The sequence below is a fragment of the Dryobates pubescens genome, chromosome Z, assembly GCF_014839835.1.
Source record: "Dryobates pubescens isolate bDryPub1 chromosome Z, bDryPub1.pri, whole genome shotgun sequence".
Classification (NCBI taxonomy): domain Eukaryota; kingdom Metazoa; phylum Chordata; class Aves; order Piciformes; family Picidae; genus Dryobates; species Dryobates pubescens.
This window is the reverse complement of record NC_071657.1, coordinates 136,996,459-137,013,780: the sequence shown is the minus strand read 5'-3', so window position 1 is coordinate 137,013,780 and position 17,322 is coordinate 136,996,459. Positions and strand designations below refer to the sequence as shown.

The 17,322-nt window shown below is 51.6% G+C and overlaps 1 protein-coding gene across 1 annotated transcript; it reads left to right on the top strand.

The window, feature by feature from the left end:
• The first annotated feature begins 6,706 nt into the window (after nt 1-6,706).
• On the top strand, nt 6,707-16,490 carry IL26 (interleukin 26). Its single transcript, XM_054178101.1, has 5 exons — nt 6,707-6,877; nt 7,932-7,988; nt 10,053-10,184; nt 16,253-16,318; nt 16,404-16,490. The coding sequence occupies exons 1-5, from the start codon at nt 6,707-6,709 to the stop codon at nt 16,488-16,490; spliced, it is 513 nt and encodes a 170-aa protein (XP_054034076.1).
• Nucleotides 16,491-17,322: the final 832 nt, after the last annotated feature.

Below are 17,322 nucleotides of genomic sequence, written 5' to 3'. Positions count from 1 at the left end.
CACAGCCAGGCTTGGGGACTCCACCACCTCCCTGGGCAGCACATTCCAATGCCTGACCACTCTTGCCCTGAAAAAAGGTTTCCTACTGTCCAGTCTAAACCTCCCCAGTGGCAGCTTGAGGCCATTCCCTCTTGTTCTGTCACTAATGACCTGGGAGCAGAGCCCAGCACCAACCTCTCCACAATGTCCTTTCAGGTGGCTGCAGAGGGCCAAGAGGTTTGACAGACAACTGTCAGCCATCTGTCACCAGAGTGAAACACTGCCCAGGCCAGGAGCACAGGGAGATCCACAGCTTGAACCACTCTGTGCTGTTCCTTGAAGATGAGGGCAGACCAACAATGCATTTTTTTCTAGCAACTCCCAGTTAAGGCTAACTCTGAAGGTGTTACTCAAGAAGTGCAAAGAGATGCTAATGCCCAGAGGAAATGTAATTAGGTTTGTAGGTTTGGTCTTTGCCTTTTCTTCTTCCTTTTTTTCCCCCCTGATTCATCTTGTTGTCTAGGTTTGAGTCTGACTTCTGCTTTGCTTAATGCCTTGCAATTTTTATGAGGTTTTTCTAAGGCACAGGGTGAAAAAAAAATGTGTGTGGTGGAGATGTGGCTCTGTTGGTGGAGAGCCACAGAGATAATGAAGGGACTGAAGCAATGAGATAATGAAGGCACAGTGGCACTGAGCGCATCCTCAGCAAGTTTGCTGATGACACCAAGCTGAGTGGTGCAGCAGACACAATGGAGGGAAGGGATTGATCCAGAGGGACCTGGACAGGCTGCAGAGCTGAGCCCATGGCAACCTCATGAGGTTCAACAAGACCAAGGGCAAGGTTCTGAAGCTGGGTCAGGGCAATCCCAGGCACCAATATAGGCTGGGCAGGGACTGGCTGGAGAGCAGCTCTGAAGAAAAGGACCTGGGGGTGCTGGGGGATGAGAAGCTCAACAGGAGCCAGCAGTGAGCACTTGCAGCCCAGAAAGCCAACCAGAGCCTGGGCTGCAGCAAGAGAAGCAGAGCCAGCAGGGCCAGGGAGGTGATTCTCCCCTGCTACTCACTCTGCTGAGACCACACCTGGAGCACTGTGTCCAGTTCTGGAGCCCCTAGTACAGGAAGGATCTGGAGGTGCTGGAAGGTGACCAAGAAAGGCCATGAGGATGATCAGAGGGCTGGAGCTGCTCTGGTATGAGGACAGACTGAGGGAGTTGGGGTTGTTCAGTGTGGAGAAGAGAAGGCTCTGAGGAGACCTAATTTTGGCCTTACAGTGTCTGCAGGGGACTACAAGAAAGCTGGGGAGGGACTTTTGAGGGTGTCAGGGAGTGATAGGACTGGGGGGAATGGAGCAAAACTAGAAATGGGGAGATTGAGATTGGATGTTAGGAAGAAGTTGTTCCCCATGAAGGTGGTGAGAGACTGGCACAGGTTGCCCAGGGAGGTGGTGGAAGCCTCATCCCTGGAGGTTTTTACAGGCAGGCTGGATGTGGCTGTGAGCAACCTGCTGTAGTGTGAGGTGTCCCTGCCCATGGCAGGGGGGTTGGGACTGGATGATCCTCGAGGTCCCTTCCAACCCTGACAATGCTGTGATTCTATGATTCTATCTTTCATCTGAGGAGAAGCAGTGAAAATTGAGACTGTTCACCCTGGAGCAGAGAAGGGTCAGGGAGATCCTATCAATATATATAAATATTTGAGGAGTGGCAGTAAAGAAGAGAGCCAGGCTCCTCTCAGTGGTGCCCAGTGACAGGACAGGAGGCAACAGTCACAAATTAAAATGCATGAAATTCCATCAGAACACAATAAGGCAGGGCTTTAATGTGAGGATGGCCAAACACTGGCACAAGTTTCCACCCTTGAAGGTATTCAAAAGCCATCCAAATGCAGTCCTGGACAACTGTCTCTTTGTGGCACAGTCTGAGCAGGAAGGTTGGACAACATGAACACCAGAGGTGCCTTTCAACTTCACAGTGTCACAGTACATTAGAGGTTGGAAGGGACCTCCAGAGATCATTGAGTCCAACCCCTCTGGCAGAGCAGCACCACCCAGAGTGATATCAGAGGCTGATATTTCAGTCTTTTCAGCAGTTTTCCCAGGGAGGTGGTGGAGTCACTGTCCCTGGAGGTGTTCAGGAGGGGATTGGACGTGGCACATGGTGCCATGGTCTAGTCATGAGGTCTGTGGAGACAGGTTGGACTCGATGATCCTCGAGGTCTCTTCCAACCTTAGTTATACTGTGAGACTGTAATCAGTCTTCCCAGATTGTTTTCCTAAATGCACCAGAAAAGCAGCATCACCCAGGAGAGTCCACACAGGAATGCATCCAGGAGGGTTTAGGAAGTCTCCAGAGAAGGAGACTCCACAACCTCTCTGGGCAGCCTGCTCCAGGGCTCTGCCACCCTCACTGCAAAGAAGTTTCTCCTCATGCTGAGCTGAAACCTTCTCTGGTCAAGTTTGTCTCCGTTGCTCCTTGGCTTATTGCTGTGCACCACCCACAAGAGCTTGGCCCCCTCCACTTGACACCCACCCCTCAGATATTGATAGACATTGATCAGATCCCCTCTCAGCCTTCTCTTCTCCAGACTCAACAGCCCCAGGGCTCTCAGTCTCTCTGCACAGGGGAGATGCCCAAGTCCCTGCATCTGTACATTCTACATAGATCAAGAGAAATTGATATTAATAATATCTAGTGAGCTCATATAGATCAGACAGTTCCATGGCTCACAATGAGATGGAGAGAGGAACTTCACCAGGTTGCTGGTCTCAGGCACTCAACGTGGAGCAGAGGTCACACACAGCCCTCTTTGAAACAGTCCCAAGCCTGGGTACATCAGGCATGATTTCTTCTCTAAAAAGCTGGATGCTCTGTCAGTTCCTCTTATTCTTTTTCTCTTAGGTATTTTCTTTCTCTTTCATACTCACAAATATTACAATAGACTTTATCATGTGTTACTGGTTTATTATTCCCTCTGTATTCATTGATACTCTACATCTAAACTTTTCTCTGTGGAGCAAACCCATTCCCTTTGAGGCAGGCTGCTTGAATTCCTGTGGTTCCCAGCCTAGATCTTGCTGCTGTGCTTTGTTGTTGTCCTCAGAGTGTCTCTGGATGATTCAGCTGGTCTCTTCACACAGGGAATTATTGATAGAACAAGAGGCAATGGCCTCAAGCTGCCACTGGGGAGGTTTAGACTGGACAGTAGGAAACCTTTTTTCAGGGCAAGAGTGGTCAGGCATTGGAATGTGCTGCCCAGGGAGGTGGTGGAGTCCCCAAGCCTGGCTGTGTTTGCAGGTGGTTTGGCTGTGGTGCTTGGGGCTGTGGTTTAGGGGTGAGCCTTGTAGAGTAGGGTTCTGGGTTGGCCTTGGTGATCCTGAGGGTCTCTTCCAACCTGAATGTTTCTGTGATTCAAGTGAAGGCTAAAATGCACAGGGCTTCAGGTTTCCACCATCTCTACTTTCCAGAAGTCTACAATCTCCTTCCCTTGTTGGTCCTTTTTGGCCCTGGACCCCATCAGCACCTCAGCACCGGTGAAGCTACTGAGACACATGGATGCTCCTGTGCTAAAATGCGTTTTCCAGAGCTGTTATGAATGGGATTTGTTGGAGCTGGATGTGAGTCCAGCTTGGCCTGGGGGCTTCATGGATGTTTGGTCCAGTGGGAACAAGACCAGCTGGGTTTGTAATCCATCTCACCTCACCCTTCTTCCTCCCAAAGCCAGCTGATGCCCTGGCAACTCAAATGCCCTTAGAGTGGTATCAGCTGTAGTTTAAATTTAGTTGTATCTGATCTGCTGAAGCCCTTCTGTGTTGGTGTTGAAACATTAAATGAGTAAAAACCTCTCTCCTGGGTGAAGTTTTAAAGAGCTTCCTTTGACTTTCACTAAAATATCATCACTTTCCATTGAAGTATTGTTTTGCTGGACCTAAAACTGATTCTTCCTTCCTCCTGTGTACTCCTCAGCCAGGAATAGGTGTGTTGGGTTTGGTGGGGTTTTGGTAGTGATGGAGGTGTTCAAGGGGAGATTGGACGTGGCACTGGGTGCCATGGTCTAGTTGTGAGGTCTGTTGGAACAGGTTGGACTTGATGATCCTTGGGGTCTCTTCCAACCTTAGTTACTGTGATACTGTGATACTGTGGAGGGGGCTACTGGTATGGGTTCCTGTAAGACAATTCAAGAAGTTCCCCCAGCTCCAAGTGGGACTCACCTCTGGCCAAGGCTGAGCCAACCAGAGCCTCTGTGATGACATGTTTAAGAGAGGAAAAATTGTTGAGGTGTTTTTTTCATTCTAAACAGCCTGCTGCTTCTACCAGGGAAAATCCTGCCCTGGCAAAAGGCTAATCACAGGCATTGAAACAGGAACTAAACACCTTAGTTATTAGTTCACAGAACCACAGAGTGTTAGGGGTTGGAAGGGACCTTCAAAGCTCATCCAGTCCAACCCCCCTGCCAGAGCAGGAGCACCCAGAGCAGATCACACAGGAACACATCCAGGCAGGTTTGGAATATCTCCAGAGAGGGAGACTCCACAAACCCCCTGGGCAGCCTCTTCCAGGCTTCTGTCACCCTCACAGGGGAAAAATCTTTCCCCCTGTTTCCATAGAACTTCCTCTGCCTCAGCTTCCACCACTGCCCCTTGTGCTGGCATTGGGCATCCCCCAGCAGAGCCTGGCTCCAGCCTCTGGGCACTCACCCTGCACAGCTTTATCAACAGCAATGTTCTACCCCAAAGCTCCTCACAGTGAACTTTTATAGAATCACCCAGGCAGGAAAAGGCCTAATACCTAACACCTCGTGACAATTAAACCATGGCACCAAGTGCCTCATCCAGGCTCTTCAGTTCTGGGCCCCTCAGTTTAAGAAGGACATCGAGAGACTTGAATGTGAGCAGAGAAGGGCAATGAGGCTGGGGAGGGGTCTGGAGCACAGCCCTGTGAGGAGAGGCTGAGGGAGCTGGGGTTGCTTAGCCTGGAGAAGAAGAGGCTCTGGGGTGACTTCATTGCCCTCTACAACTACTTGAAGAGTGGTTGTAGCCAGGTGGGGGTTGGTCTCTTCTCCCAGGCAAGCAGCACCAGAACAAAGGGACACAATCTCAAGCTGTGCCAGGGGAGGGTTAGACTCGAGGTGAGGAGAAAGATCTTCACTGAGCGAGTCGTTCGTCATTGGAATGTGCTGCCCAGGGAGGTGGTGGAGTCACCGTCCCTGGAGGTGTTCAAGGGGAGATTGGACGTGGCCCTTGGTGCCATGGTCTAGTCATGAGGTCTGTGGAGACAGGTTGGACTCGATGATCCTTGAGGTCTCTTCCAACCTTAGTGATACTGTGATATGTCCAGGGACAGTGACTCCACCACCTCCCTGGGCAGCACATCCCAATGGCCAATCTCCCTTTCTGGGAAGAATTTCTTCCTAACATCCAGCCTAAACCTCCCCTGGTGCAGCTTGAGACTGTGTCCTCTTGTTCTGGTGCTGGGTGCCTGGGAGATGAGACCAATGGCAGTGAAGACCAACTTTCTTATAAGTAACTGATTTTCTCATGCTTCTTGGGGTAAACTAGTAAAGATATTTTGTTTTTTTCTCTCTGGGCCATTACCTTTCAGAAAATCCCAGGTTCCCAGGCTCAGAGCATGTTAAGGGTTGGAAGGGACCTCCAAAGACCACTGAGTCCAACCCCCCTGCCAGAGCAGGACAGGTTTCATGGAAAGAATAAAAAAAGAATACAGAATAAACCAGGTTGGAAAAGACCTCAGAGATCATCAAATCCCACCTATCACCCAACACCATCTCATCAACTAAACCATGGCACCAAGTACCTCATCCAGGCTCTTCTTAAACACCTCCAGGGATGGTGACTCCACCACCTCCCTGGGCAGCACATTCCAATCCAATCTCTCTTGCTGGGAAGAATTTCTTCCTCACCTCCAGCCTAAACCTCCCCTGGTGCAGCTTGAGACTGTGTCCTCTTGTTCTGGTGCTGGTTGCCTGGGAGAAGAGGCCTGGCAACAACCTCCCATCAGGGAGTTGTAGACAGCAAGAAAGTCTCCCCTCCTCTTCTCCAGGCTAAGCAACCCCAGCTCCCTCAGCCTCTCCTCATAGGACTTGTGCTCCAAACCCCTTTCCCAGCCTCGTTGCCCTTCTCTGGCCACATTCCAGCTGCTGGTTTCACCCCTGACTCCAGCTTGCCACCCTCAGACTCCTGTCTGGGGGGACTGGTTTCAGCCCCTTCCCCTTTCAAGTCTAGTTTAAAGCCCTGCCCACGAGTCCTGCCAACTCACCCATTTGGCATGGCTTATTCTCAACCCACTGCTACCCACCTCTCAAACTACCTTTTCCTCCCTTTGACCACGGCTTAAGTGAAAGAAGGCTTCTCATATGAGAGGGAAGTTCTTCTTTCCTGGAAGCCTTGACCCTGCTGCCAGTAAAAATGGAGATAGAGGTTAGAAAAAAAAAACAAGAAAGAAAAAAAAAGGTCACAGATGACTGTGGTCAAATTTGTTGAAAGTGGAGCAAGAGGAGCAGATAGATATATTTATTTCTACATATAAAAGCAGAGCAACCATTGCTGATCAACCACCACCCAGGCAAGAGGTTATCTCTGCCGGCATCTCGGCGCAGAGAAAGCCGCTTTGAGGGTTAACAAAATTAGGTTAACCTCTGTCATCTCACCGGGGCTTTGCTGCCTCACATGTGCTGCCTGGGACTGGAGAGGCAGAAAGAGTTGGGAGTGAAGATGAAGGTCTGCTCTGTTCTCAGGTGGGGCCATATTGCCCTTCTGCTTTGCCTTTTCGCTGCGGAAGGCAAAAGGTCTCCTGCGGGAAAGCACGGCTGCCGGAAAGGACTCCTCTCCCAGGTGACACAGAACCTGTATGGCAAGGCAACTGGCTTGAAATCATCTGTTCCTGTAAGTTGATCCCATTAGTGGAAGAGTTCCTTTTGTTTGCAGGATGCTTCTCCACTGTCTCCACCACTGAGCACCTTATGAGTGACAGAGAACCTGTATGGCAAGGCAACTGGTTCAAAACCATCTGTTCCAGTAAGCTGATCCCACTAGTGGGAGAGTTCCTTTTGTTTGCAGGATGCCTCTCCATTTTCTCCATCACTGAGCACCTTATGGAGAGGTGGGATGAGTGACAGAGAACCTGTATGGCAAGGCAACTGGTTCAAAACCATCTGTTCCTATAAGCTGATCCCACTAGTGGAAGAGTTCCTTTTGTTTGCAGGATGCCTCTCCATTTTCTCCATCACTGAGCACCTTATGAGTGACAGAGAACCTGTATGGCAAGGCAACTGGTTCAAAACCATCTGTTCCTATAAGCTGATCCCACTAGTGGGAGAGTTCCTTTTGTTTGCAGGATGCCTCTCCACTGTCTCCATCACTGAGCACCTTATGGAGAGGTGGGATGAGTGACAGAGAACCTGTATGGCAAGGCAACTGGCTTAAAACCATCTGTTCCTATAAGCTGATCCCACTAGTGGGAGAGTTCCTTTTGTTTGCAGGATGCCTCTCCACTGTCTCCATCACTGAGCACCTTATGGAGAGGTGGGATGAGTGACAGAGAACCTGTATGGCAAGGCAACTGGCTTAAAACCATCTGTTCCTATAAGCTGATCCCACTAGTGGAAGAGTTCCTTTTGTTTGCAGGATGCCTCTCCACTGCCTCCACCACTGAGCACCTTCTGGAGAGTTGGGATGAGTTTTCCAAGGAGTTTGCTTTGGGAGATGTTTGTAGCTAGGCTGGGGTTGGAACAGAGATTTGCTGAGTCCTCAACCTACCTCTGAAAAAAAAAAGATGATAATGATGATGATTATTACTTGATGATCTCTTGAGGATGATGAGGTCCTTTCCAACCTCTAATGTGCTGTGATACTACTAAGTTTCCTACAAACCAGACTCAAAACTCTGTCTCCATTGCTCTGCCTGGGTTGATTAACGTGAGCTCTTTGTGTTTTACAGAAGGACCTCATCAAGAACACAAGGCTGCTTAAAAAGACCACAAAGGTGCTGTTTATGGTAAGACTGACACCACTGTTTCTCCCTTTTCTGTACTTTGGTTTTCCTTTGGTCTGTGTACATAGGAATGCGTGATGAAATGCAGTGAGGGCTGACACAGAAATCACTTATGTGTAATGGGGAAGGGCTGAGCTCCCCAGCTCAAGAGGATCTACTGGAGAGAGTCCAGGGTAGGGCTGCAAGGATGAGGAAGGGACAGGAACACTGCCCGAGGAGGACAGGCTGAGAGCCCTGGGGCTGGTTAGTCTGGAGAGGAGAAGACTGAGAGGGGATCTGATCAATGTCTATCAATATCTGAGGACTGGGGATCAAGAGGGAGGGGACAGACTCTGCTCAGTTGCACCCTGTGATAGGACAAAAGGCAATGGATGTAAATTACAACACAGGAGGTTCCACCTCAACATCAGGAGGAACTTCTTGACTGTGAGGGTCCCAGAGCCCTGGAAGTTCACCCTGGAAGCCCAGAGTTCGTCATTGGAATGTGCTGCCCAGGGAGGTGGTGGAGTCACCGTCCCTGGAGGTGTTCAAGAGGAGATTGGACGTGGCACTTGGTGCCATGGTCTAGTTGTGAGGTCTGTGGAGACAAGTTGGACTTGGTGATCCTTGGGGTCTCTTCCAGCCTTAGCTATACTGTGATACTGTGAACAGGCTGCCCAGAGAGGTTGTGGAAGTTTCCTTCTCTGGAGCCTTTCCATCCCTGTCTGGATGTGTTCCTGTGTGACCTGTTCTGGATTCTATGCTCCAGTTCTGGCAGTGGGCTTGGACTTGAAGATCTCCAGAGGTCTCTTCCAATCCCTAACATCCTGTGAGCCTGTGATTATAGTTATGAAAACCATATGTTTAATGAAGTCCTCTGCTTAGAGGAAGAGTGAGGATTGTTATCCTTGTCCCACAGAAGGGGACATTGCCCTGGGACATGAGGGAAGAGTTCAGTATGGTGTGGGGAGGATGTGCTGGATTTGTAAAGCCTGGCTGTAGGTGTTTCTCCCGAGGCAATTGCAGTGGTTCTCTGCCAGGGGAATTGATGTGAGACAGGGCTGGAAAGGCTCTGGAGAAGGAGACTCCACAACCTCTCTGGGCAGACTGTTCTAGTGCTCTGTCACCCTCACAGTGAACTAAGCTCTTGCTCCTGTTGAGGTGGAACCTCCTGTCCCACAGTTTGCATCTATTACCCCTTGTCCTAGCACAGGGTGCAAGTGAGCAGAGGAGGTCCCTTCCTTCCTGACCCCCAGCCCTCAGCTATTTATAGACATTTGTTAAATCCCTTCTTCTCCTCTCCAGACTAACCAGCCCCAGGGCTCTCAGCCTTTCCTCACCAGGCAGTGCTGCAGTCCCTTCAGCATCCTTGGAGCCCTCCCTTGGACTCTCTCCAGTGGAACCCTGTCCCTCTTGAACTGGGGAGAGGTGTGTAGGATGACCAGTCTCCTCTGGAGCAGCAGCTGGGGATGGGTAGGATACCCTATGGCATCTCACATGGTATGGGGCACTGACCCAGAGGAATGTAACAATGAGACCCACAGGGACTCTCACAATTTGGTCAAGATAGTCTGACTTGACTCCTCAGTTTATCTCCCATTTATTCTTTGTGTGCTTTAGACTGGAAAAAAGTTTCCCAGCAAGAGTGGTCAGGGCTTGGATTGTGCTGCCCAGGGAGGTGGTGGAGTCCCCAAGCCTGGCTGTGTTTGCAGGTGGTTTGGCTGTGGTTTAGGGGTGAGCCTTGCAGAGTAGGGCTCTGGGTTGACCTTGGTGACCCTGAGGGTCTCTTCCAACCTGAATGTTTCTGTGAAATACATTTCTGACTGTCACTTCTGTCTGTGGCTGGTCTCACCAACCCTCCTTTGACTCCAGCACAGCCTCCTCCTGCCTTTCCTTCAGCAAGCACACAGGTACACCGAGCTGTTTAAGAAGAAAGGAACCAACCCAATGGGATATTAACATTCACTCAAGTGTTTTTTCCTGGCTGGAGGCTTTCCAGCCATGCCTATTTGTAAGAGGTTGGAGCTTCAGGCTGAAGGTGACTTGCAAGGTTTTCATGTGGCAACTCTTGATCTGCTTTGCTTTCAGACAAACTGCAGTGTTCGAGATCAGCTCCTCTCCTTCTATGTGAAGTATGTTTTCAGTCACCTAGGAGCAAGAAGTGACAAGCTGTATGTTATTACTGCCTTCCAGGTCCTGCAGGCCAACATGAGTGCTTGTGTGAGTACCTTTGTGAAAGTAACACTAACGTTGTAGAGCTGAAAGGCTAGGGAAGGGCTCCACCTCAGCTTTCCAATAGCTACAGAGGCTGATCTCAGAGTCATGGTCTGCCCTGCATCACAGAATCACACAGCTAGGGTTGGAAGTGGCCTCTGCAGGTCATCTCTCCACAGAGAGGTTGTGGAGCCTCCTTCTCTGGAGACTTTCCAACCCCACCTGGATGCATTCCTGTGTGAGCTACCCTGGGTGATGCTGCAGCTCTGGGAGGGGGCTTGGACTCAATGATCTCTGGAGGTCCCTTCCAGCCTCTAATGTACTGTGAGACTGTTCTATTCCTTTGCTTCCCCCCGCCCCCTTTCCTTCCTTATTTCTGAAAAGAAGCAGTGAGGGGAAGAAATGGTCTGGAAATGAGGCACAACAGCAGAGATGTATTGAATGATGAGAGCAGACTCCAAGGGCCTCCAGGTAAAAACAGTGAGATTAGCATCACATCATCTGGCTAAGCTGCTCCACCAGCACCATTCCTGCACCCATCCCACAGCCAAGACCCTCACCAGCCAAGACACCACCCAGAGGAGCTCAGCCCCAGTGAGGAGACACAGCCAGCACCCAGGGATGATATTGGAGTAGTCATCAATCCTGGTCCTAACAGCCGGGGGGCCACCAGGCCCCCCGGCCTTTGTTGTCACCACCACCAGCACCCAGTGTGCACCAGGGGCACTCACCAGGGATCAGAGGAGGATCCTCAGCCCAGAAGGGCTCAGCTTGGGGCTGCTGCCTTTCCTGGCAGGGATTAAAAAGGGGAGTGGGTGGGGAGGGCCAAGTGGCCACACCTGGGGTGGGAGGAGACTCCAACAGAGCCCAGGTGCTGTGGGGTTTGAGGGGAAAAGGGGCAGGTGAGGGACTTCAAGGGTGTCAGGGAGTGATAGGACTGGGGGGAATGGAGCAAAACTAGAAATGGGTGGATTCAGATTGGATGTTAGGAAGAATTTCTTCCCCATGAGGGTGGTGAGACACTGGCACAGGTTGCCCAGGGAGGTGGGGGAAGCCTCATCCCTGGAGGTGTTTGCAGCCAGGCTGGATGTGGCTGTGAGCAACCTGCTGTAGTGTGAGGTGTCCCTGCCCATGGCAGGGGGGTTGGAGCTGGCTGCTCCTTGAGGTCCCTTCCAACCCTGACAATTCTGTGATTCTGTTATGATAGTATGGCAGAAAAGGACATTGGCTCTACATGCACAGAGATATTTGCAATGCACAGGTGAGCAGCTGCAGAGATCTCTTTGCAGAGTTATAGCTCAGGACACAACTGGAATGTTTGAATAATGTGAAAGGAGCCAAATCTCAGCTAAAAAATTGCAGTTTAGAGTCATTATTCACAGTGTTCCACACACTGCTGTGGTTCTCTGTGTCTGTCAAAATCCCACATACTGCATGCCAGGATGTGCTGTGCAGAAATGTCCTTCTTGTCTGGAAAAGCAAGTGCACCCTGCTCAAGAGCCATTGCACACTGAGGAGTTCAAACTGCCAGCTGTGACTGAATCCAGAACCTCAGTTGTTCTGAAATGCCATCAGTGATTGGAGCTTGCTGTGTCACTTTGCAGAACCACAGAATGTTAGGGGCTGGAAGGGACCTCGAAAGCTCATCCAGTCCAACCCTCCTGCCAGAGCAGGAGCACCCAGAGCAGATCACACAGGAACACAGCCAGGTGGGGTTTGAATATCTCCAGAGAGGGAGACTCCACAACCTCCCTGGGCAGCCTCTTCCAGGGCTCTGTTACCCTCACAGGGAAAACATTTTCCTCCTGTTTCCATGGAACTTCCTCTGCCTCAGCTTCCACCACTGCCCCTTGTGCTGGCATTGGGCATCCCCCAGCAGAGCCTGGCTCCAGCCTCTGGGCACTCACCCTGCACATCTTTATCAGCATGAATGAGGTCACCTCTCAGTCTCCTCCTCTCCAAGCTACAGAGCCCTCAGCTCCCTCAGGCTCTCCTCTTAAGGAAGATGTTCCACTCCATTCACTATTTTTGTGGCTCTGAGCTGCAGCCTTTCAAGCAGTTCCCTGAGGTCCTTCTTGAGCAGAGGGTCCCAGAACTGGACACAATATTCCATCTGTAGCCTCACCAGGGCAGAGTAGAGAGGGAGGAGAACCTCTCTGGACCTACTAACCAAAGCCCTTCTAATCCCCCCCAGAATGGCCTTGGCCTTCTTGGCCACAAGAGCACATTGCTGGCTCATGGTCATCCTTCCACGCTAGGATCCTCAGGTCCTTTTCTCTGAAAGAACCTAGAGCAGATCACACAGCAATGCATCCAGGTGGGTTTTGAACATCTCCAGGAGGAACCATTGGCAGGAACACTGCAAAGCTGCTCCTGAGGTCAGACTCCTGATCTTATGTCAGTAGCAGCTTATGGAAGTTTTTTTTCTTCTCATATTTGAGTGGAGCAGAGAAAGGAGCACAGAAAGGCAATGCATCAGAATCATAGAATCAACCAGGTTGGAAAGGACCTCAGAGATCATCAAGTCCAACCAATTACCTTATACCTAACACCTCCTGACAACTCAACCATGGCTCCAAGTGCCTCATCCAAGCCTTTTTTGAACACCTCCAGGGATGGTGACTCCACCACCTCCCTGGGCAGCACATCCCAATGGCCAATCTCTCTTGCTGGGAAGAACTTTCTCCTCACCTCCAGCCTATTCACTGCAGGATGTTTAATTGCTGCTTGATCTTTGTTGGGCAGAGCTTGCAGCCCTCCAGCAGACATTACTGCTTGCTCTGCTTTGCCTGCTTACTCTTTATGCAGGAAGAACAGGGTTTGTTACCACTCAAGCCAGCACAGCTATTTAAGGTCTGGTCTGCTCCTGAATCCTTTCTGTGGGAATCTGCATCATACAAACTGACCTTAAGGAAAAGGAAAGGAGAAAAAAAAATAAACAAAGAAAGGTAAGAAAAGGAAAAAAAGAGAAAAAAGAAAGAGAGAAAAACAGAGAGAGAGAAAGAGAGGAAAAGGGAAGTATTGAGAGAGTAAAAGAGAAAGAGAGAAAAAGGGAGAGAAATAGCAAGAGAGATAAAGAGAGAAAAAGAGAAAGAGAGAAAGAGAAAGAGAGAAAAAGAAAGAGAGAAAAGGGGAGAGAAAGCGAAAAAGATAAAAGAGAGAAAAAGAGAAAGAGAAAGAGGGAGAGAATGAGAAAGAGGAAAAGGGAGAGAAATAGCAAGAGAGAGAAAGGGAGAGAAAGGGAGAGAGAAAGATAAAAAGAGAGAGAAATGGAGAGAGAAAGAGATAAAAAGAGAGAAAAAGGTAGAAAGAGAAAGAGAATGAAAGAGAGAAAGAGAGAAAAAGGGAGAGAAAGAGAAAAAGGGAGAGAGAAAGAGAAAAAAGAGATAAAGAGAGAAAAAGAGAAAGCGAGAGTGAGAAAGAGAGGAAAAGGGAGAGAAATAGCAAGAGAGAGAAAGAGGGAGAGAGAAAGAGATAAAAAGAGAGAAAGAGATAATAAAGCAATAAAAAGAGAGAAAAAGTGAAGAGAAAGAGAAAAAAGAGGGGTGGAAAAAAGACAAAGAGAAAGAGAGAGAAAAAAGTGCCTCAATTCAGACAGCCCTGCCCTCGTTAGGTTTGTAAAGCTTTACGAACCAGAGCTGCTTTAGTTGACGGTTTAATCCTGACTTGAAGCACAAAAGTATCTTGAAATTCTTTGTGCTTCTTGAAATTCTTTGTGTTTCTTTTTAAAGTACTCTACGTGAGTAGGTTGCCCTGGTGTGTAGGTTGGAAAACATCCTGGTTTTCCCCGTTTTTTTTCCTTGAAAGAATGATTCCTTCTCTCGAAAAGCCGGGGGAGCTGGGACTCAGCAAGCCGGGCTGCTCACACCGCTGGTGACAGGCAGCTCCCGGCCCCGGCTGGGCGGGCAGCGCTGGCGACCGGCAGCTCCCGGCCCCGGCTGGGCGGGCAGCGCTGGCGACCGGCAGCTCCCGGTCCCGGCTGGGCGGGCAGCGCTGGTGGCTGGCAGCTCCCGGTCCCGGCTGAACGGGCAGCACTGGTGGCTGGCAGCTCCCTGCCCCTGCTGAACGGGCAGCACTGGTGGCTGGCAGCTCCCTGCCCCTGCTGAACGGGCAGCGCTGGTGGCTGGCAGCTCCCTGCCCCTGCTGAACGGGCAGCACTGGTGGCCGGCAGCTCCCTGCCCCTGCTGAACGGGCAGCACTGGTGGCCGGCAGCTCCCTGCCCCTGCTGAACGGGCAGCACTGGTGGCTGGCAGCTCCCTGCCCCGGCTGAACGGGCAGCACTGGTGGCTGGCAGCTCCCTGCCCCTGCTGAACGGGCAGCACTGGTGGCCGGCAGCTCCCTGCCCCTGCTGAACGGGCAGCACTGGTGGCTGGCAGCTTCCTGCCCCGGCTGAACGGGCAGCACTGGTGGCCGGCAGCTTCCTGCCCCTGCTGAACGGGCAGCACTGGTGGCTGGCAGCTCCCTGCCCCTGCTGAACGGGCAGCGCTGGTGGCTGGCAGCTCCCTGCCCCTGCTGAACGGGCAGCACTGGTGGCCGGCAGCTCCCTGCCCCTGCTGAACGGGCAGCACTGGTGGCCGGCAGCTCCCTGCCCCTGCTGAACGGGCAGCACTGGTGGCTGGCAGCTCCCTGCCCCGGCTGAACGGGCAGCACTGGTGGCTGGCAGCTCCCTGCCCCTGCTGAACGGGCAGCACTGGTGGCCGGCAGCTCCCTGCCCCTGCTGAACGGGCAGCACTGGTGGCTGGCAGCTCCCTGCCCCTGCTGAACGGGCAGCACTGGTGGCTGGCAGCTTCCTGCCCCGGCTGAACGGGCAGCACTGGTGGCTGGCAGCTTCCTGCCCCTGCTGAACGGGCAGCGCTGGTGGCTGGCAGCTCCCTGCCCCTGCTGAACGGGCAGCACTGGTGGCCGGCAGCTTCCTGCCCCGGCTGAACAGGCGGCGCTGGTGGCTGGCAGTTCCTTGCCCTTGCTGGACGGGCAGAGCTGGTGGCTGGCAGCTCCCTGCCCCGGCTGGGCGGGCAGCGTTGGTGACTGGCAGCTGCCTGCCCCTGCTCGGCTGGCAGCACTGGTGGCTGGGCACTGGTGGCTGGGTCCTGGTGGCTGGGCACTGGTGACTGGGCACTGGTGGCTGGGCACTGGTGGCTGGGCACTGGTGGCTGGGTCCTGGTGGCTGGGCACTGGTGGCTGGGCACTGGTGGCTGGGTCCTGGTGGCTGGGCACTGGTGGCTGGGCACTGGTGGCTGGGTCCTGGTGGCTGGGCACTGGTGGCTGGGCACTGGTGGCTGGGTCCTGGTGGCTGGGCACTGGTGGCTGGGCACTGGTGGCTGGGTCCTGGTGACTGGGCGGGGACTGCCCGGGCCCGGCGAGATGCTCGCCCCGCCGCGGGGCTACTTTGAGCAGGGCGCCCTCTGCCGGCAGTGCTGCGGCAGCGCCGGCCGGCGGCTCCCCGCGGTGCTCCTGCTGCTGGCGACCCTCGGGGACCCAGCACCGAGCCGCTGCCGGTGCTTCGGGTGCTGTAGGATGAACCGATCGACTCTTTCCTTCCTAAACCCAGCTTCCAGCTCTCGTCTTGCAGTAATGACACGATCTTGTCTCTCTGATAGCACTAATGAGGGTAGAGGGACTGTGACGACCACAGGGACCCCAGAAGAATTTGGGTGGGATGCCAGGGAGCTGGGTAGGGTCTTGCTGGCAGAATTCCAAGTGATCCTAAATGGCAAACAGCCTGACACAAGGTTCTTGTCCCCTTATGTGCTGCTCTAGTGAGGCCACATCTGGAGTATTGTGCCCCAGCTGTAACAGCAACAGATATGAAGATTACTGAGGTAACCAGAAAGTGTTTAATAAGAAGACTTAGTGGTAGTCATCCTAAAATTATTATTATTATTATTATTTTGCTCAACATGCCAGGAAGTGCACAGGTAAAAGAATACACCTGTAGCAGCAGGAGATGCTGAGTTCATCTCTGACTAGTAGTCCTGTGGTGCCACACTGTGGGTTGGATTCTTCCTCACCACTAATGTCTTCCCACTAGCATCTTTGCTGCAACAAGTGCTTTTGGTTTCTTCTCATCCCTTCAGCATCCATGTGCTCCTTCAACAAGGTTATCTTCTGCAGTCAAAAATGTAAAGAAAACCTTTCTTAAGGTAAGAGCAGGAGACTCTGGCTCCCAGCTGCACTGTTCAAGGTCTGTGGGTGGTTTCTTTTCTAATGCCCATATCTTCTCTACAGCTCGGAGAGAAAGGAATCCACAAGGCCATCCATGAGCTGGACATTCTCCTTCCCTGGATTCAGGCCTACATACAAACTATTGTGTGAAGAATGAGGAAGCAAAAGACACAACCTCTCCTCTGTGTTAAGAACAGACCAAAAAGGCCTGAAAATCAGCTGAGAGCCAGACTTGGATCAGGCCTGGCAGTAACTCTGCCAGTAACTCTCCCACTGAAGCAGAAACCTCTCTAATACAGTGGCATAAAGAGGGATTTTCAAGAGCTTTCATGGCTGGCCTGGCATAGCAGGTAACTCCTCACCTGTAGCATGACAGCAGCCTCCAGAGCAGTCATAATGTGCTGATGTACTTCTTGTTCTGCCTGCCAGATGCCTTCCAGGCAGCTCCTGGACATATTGCAGGAGCATGACCTGGGATCTGCTGCTGTACTCAGCACACAATGTCCTGTGTGCCGTGGGCACAATCTAGCCATGCCACGTTGCCACCCCAGGTGACTACAACCCAAAGCAACCCCTGTCCTAAGCTATACCTTTCAGTTCATCTAGTTTTAGCTATGTAACAGTATACCCAAGCCACTCTCCACATCAATGAGCAAATTCATTATCCACTGCTAATTATTATTAATTAATTATCAATTAATTGATGAGTGAGCCCTAATAAACATAATCCAATGCATGTCAAAAGTGTGGTCTGTGAGTCATGCAGGACCTGCAGGTGTGAGATCACAGAATCATAGAATCAGCCAGGTTGGAAAAGACCTCCGAGATATCAAGTCCAACCTATTACCTAATACCTAACACCTCCTGACAACTAAACCCTGGCTCCAAGTGCCACATCCAAGCCTCTCTTGAACACCTCCAGGGATGGGGACTCCACCACCTCCCTGGGCAGCACATTCCAATGGCAAATTAGTCTTCCTGG